The sequence below is a fragment of the Cebidichthys violaceus genome, unplaced genomic scaffold (assembly GCF_023349555.1).
Source record: "Cebidichthys violaceus isolate CVI_PGR_0920_01 unplaced genomic scaffold, fCebVio1.0.p SCAF_4, whole genome shotgun sequence".
In the NCBI taxonomy this organism is placed as follows: domain Eukaryota; kingdom Metazoa; phylum Chordata; class Actinopteri; order Perciformes; family Stichaeidae; genus Cebidichthys; species Cebidichthys violaceus.
The window spans coordinates 2,715,925-2,719,388 of NW_027176594.1; the positions used below are offsets into that span (position 1 = coordinate 2,715,925).

The following is a 3,464-nucleotide window of genomic DNA, read 5'->3' on the forward strand; positions in this document are numbered from 1 at the left end:
CAAGCCCCATGTAGCATTATGAGCCTGTATGTTCAAAGGTATTTTTCATGGTATGCCACTGGAAAAAAATAAGCTATAAATACAATGTGTTGCAAAAACATCACCACGCCTCATATGCATCCAATTATTACCATGACCAGATTTGACTGATGGCTTCCACTAGATGGCGGTGTTTCATCAATAATACATACTGTAGGTTTATTGTCATTATTCAAACTGTGGCAATGATTCTTTTTTATTCGTGAGTGTATTGATTTCTTGCGCCCCCCCCCCCACACACACACACACACACACATGAAATGAGTCATCTCAAAGCATGATGTTGGCAGCTTTTAATAGCTGGAAACTATACAAGAATAAAAGTCAGTATTTGATATTTACACAGTAATACTTTCAAAAATACTTTTTACATTGCGCACACACACATACGCAGGGCCACTTGATTATATGCGCCTAACAAGTTACTGCTCATCAAATCAACGCTACCAACCAAAAACTCAGATATTCATCCTCTAATAATACCAAAAAACAACTTGTGTCACTCATCGAACAACAGCGTGAAGAAGCAAACTCAACATAAATGTTTAACTGAAACATGAAAGCCAGGAGTAGAAAAATATTAGTTCTATCATACTGTGGTAGAAAAGTATGCAGGGACTCAAGTACAAAAATATTACCAAGAGTATTAAAATGTTGAACAGGAAGAGAATATAGCCAGCTATCTCTCATTTGTTGCTTGAGAAAATGGTAGGAATACAAAACACTAACATTATATTTGTCTTTGAACATCACACTACGCACACTGGGATCACAACTTCACTTACTATGCAGCACACAATATGAATCAGTAACTATTTATGTAGAACTATGAGAGAAAAGAGTTTTATTTTGGAAGACTTCAAACTCAGTTGTTTAATCATTAAGGCCTTTGACCCTTGTGATGTCATTAGTTTTATATGATCCTTAACAAACAACTGCTGATGATTTGTTGTTTGAGGAAGTCCCCATGAAAAATAAAAAAAAGTTTAATTTTTAGGTTATGATGCGGAGGCAGAAAAAAAAAATCCCAGAGAATACCAGAGATGAAAAGGAAAACGTTTTAAACTCACCCCCGGCACAGGAATTAATAGTACGCCACACATGCCAATCATTTTATTAATCCTGGATTCAAAACTCTGCTAGTTTTCCCTCTAACCATGTAATTAGTGATCCTTTACACCTTGGATGCCAGCTGAGTGAAATTAATGAGGGGGGACAGCAAAGGCAGCTCCCCAGGAGAAGACGCGCCACTTTTAATACTGGCCACTGGGGGTCGCTCACTACTCACTAAGTGCAAAATGAATGGGAGTCAATGGATGAAAACAGAAATCTCATATAACTACAATTTAAGGGACTTTTTTTTTTTCTCCTACACCTACTCACTTCTGTACCTGTACCAGATGCAAATGCGTGCCTCAATGGTGAATGTAGCTTAAATGTATCAGCATATCACCTTTCGGAACATGAAAATGTAGGTTTTTTTAGCCAGCAGACATGCTTTATATTGCCAATTTTTTGGAAGTGGAACAAAGAAACATCTTTGCTGGAATCTAGATAATCTATGAACCATAATTGCAACTTTTGTGACAACTGGAAAGGAATAATTGCAAATAGCTCTACTAAACTTTATCTTCAACAGTGACACATGCACTCCCCCCCCCCCCTTGCTCGCTTCCTAGCACTGCAGCTTGCGGATGCTGCGGGAAATCCTCTTAAACTCTCGCTGTCCCTTCTGCCAGCGCTTCAGCGAGGTGATGACCAGATGGCCGTCCATCTTCTGGCCCATGACCAGGTAGGCGGCGTGGATGTCGTTCATCTCCTCGCAGATGCACTGCAGGCCGTCCTTCAGCCACAGCACCGTCTTCCTCAGGTCACGCTCCGTCACGCCGTTCAGCTTGTAAATGGTCTTGCTCTTGTTCTCCGGCACTATCTTGGTGTCCCCATTGATGTAGGAGATCTCTTTAACTTTGATCTTCAGAGCTTGGTGCAAGCAAAAGAGAAAATATGGGATTTGTTTTCACAAAATCTGTGTGAAGATCATCTTTTTTGACTTGTCAAAATGAAGCCTCACGAGAAGGCCTATTTATGGTTTAGTGCTAAAATGCATGCCATAGGTGAGATAAAAAAGTGAATAGGGAAATCCTGGTCACAATACACATTCTTTCTTTGCACATTTTAGTGAATGAAACACATTTAGCAGTGAAGTTTTCCTGAAACTTCCTGGAACCTCCATTCATGACCTCTTGGGGCCTCTGAGCTTCACCTTGAACTAATACAATAGGTGTGTGTGTGTGGGGGGGGGGGGACTTACCAAAGTCATTCTTACACAGGTTGTCAACAATTTCGTTGTCATTTTCATCCGTTTCCTTGCAAGCATCACACACCCTGGGCACTAAAAGAGAAGTTAGATTAGGTAAACATGATATCATCTACCACATTTTAACCGGAAATTACCTAAATAAGTAGGACAGACACATCCAGATGTTACCACAGTGGACGATGGTGCAATAAATGGACGGATAAGCAAATGATATTTATGCACCACGAAATTAATTAGGCATTTACGCACAATACTTGGGGGGGGGCAATTTGCTCCTAAGACACAGTTTAACGCAACCTTACCTTCTTTGGTGACTGGCACAAAGTTCTCGATGCCTGCAGGCGGTATGCACAGGTCATTGTCGAGTGGGAAACGGTCGCAGTCCAACATCTTTGGCCAAGGGAAGCCGAACGCGGACATCACGGGCACGCAGCCGTTCTTGACGCTCTCGCACAGTGACCTGCACGGCTGTATGGGCTCGTCCAAATCGTCCAGACAGACGGGAGCGAAAAGGGAGCAGAGGAACTTCCTCGTGTCGGGGTGACATTGCTTCTGGACCAGAGGGATCCAAGACGAAGCTTGCTGCAGGACTTCATTCATGGTTTCGTGTCCGAGCAGGTTCGGCAGGCGCATCTCCGTGTACTCTATGTCGTTGCACAGGAGGAGATTGGCCGGAATCGGCTTGCAGTTGTTCTTTTTGTAGAATAACTCATGCTGTCCGAAATTGTACAATCCGTGGATAGCTTCCATGCAGGGTATTGTCATCACCCACAACACTGTCACTGTCGAAATAAAGGCCCTCATTTTTTTTTTGCGCGTAAAACCTGCAAAATGTAAACGCTTAGTCGGGGTTGCTGAGCATCAGTCAGCGTGGATGGAGTCTCTGTCAGTGGCCAGCAGCTACTGTAACAAGAGGTTTTCTTCCAGGCATGTCTGGGAGGAGTCTGCACGCTGTGCGTAAAGACCGTTTCTCCATTCAGCACTTGGTTTCCTCATATCGGGTGAAGATAAATGTGTCTCCTCAGTCCCCCCCCCCCCCCCCCCCCCCCTAAAAAAAGGCCCAAATCATCACGTGTTGCTCCTCTGGGTCTCACAGGTATTTTTG

General features: G+C 43.1%; 1 protein-coding gene across 1 annotated transcript; it reads right to left on the minus strand.

Moving 5' to 3' along the window:
• Window positions 1-317: 317 nt before the first annotated feature.
• On the minus strand, window positions 318-3,263 carry sfrp2 (secreted frizzled-related protein 2). The gene is made up of 3 exons (XM_068727022.1): window positions 2,662-3,263; window positions 2,351-2,431; window positions 318-2,019 (listed from the first exon to the last, which is right to left on the minus strand). Exons 1-3 carry the CDS (start codon window positions 3,161-3,163, stop codon window positions 1,715-1,717), a joined length of 888 nt encoding a protein of 295 aa, XP_068583123.1. The 5' UTR covers window positions 3,164-3,263; the 3' UTR covers window positions 318-1,714.
• Window positions 3,264-3,464: the final 201 nt, after the last annotated feature.

Excerpts from the sequence above, each read along its gene's own strand:
- sfrp2 (XM_068727022.1), bottom strand. The coding sequence starts at position 3,163 with ATGAGGGCCTTTATTTCGACAGTGACAGTGTTGTGGGTGATGACAATA. Across the intron at positions 2,432-2,661 it reads TGTGCCAGTCACCAAAGAAG|TGCCCAGGGTGTGTGATGCT; the intron begins GTAAGGTTGCGT and ends CTTCTCTTTTAG. Across the intron at positions 2,020-2,350 it reads CCTGTGTAAGAATGACTTTG|CTCTGAAGATCAAAGTTAAA; the intron begins GTAAGTCCCCCC and ends GCTTGCACCAAG.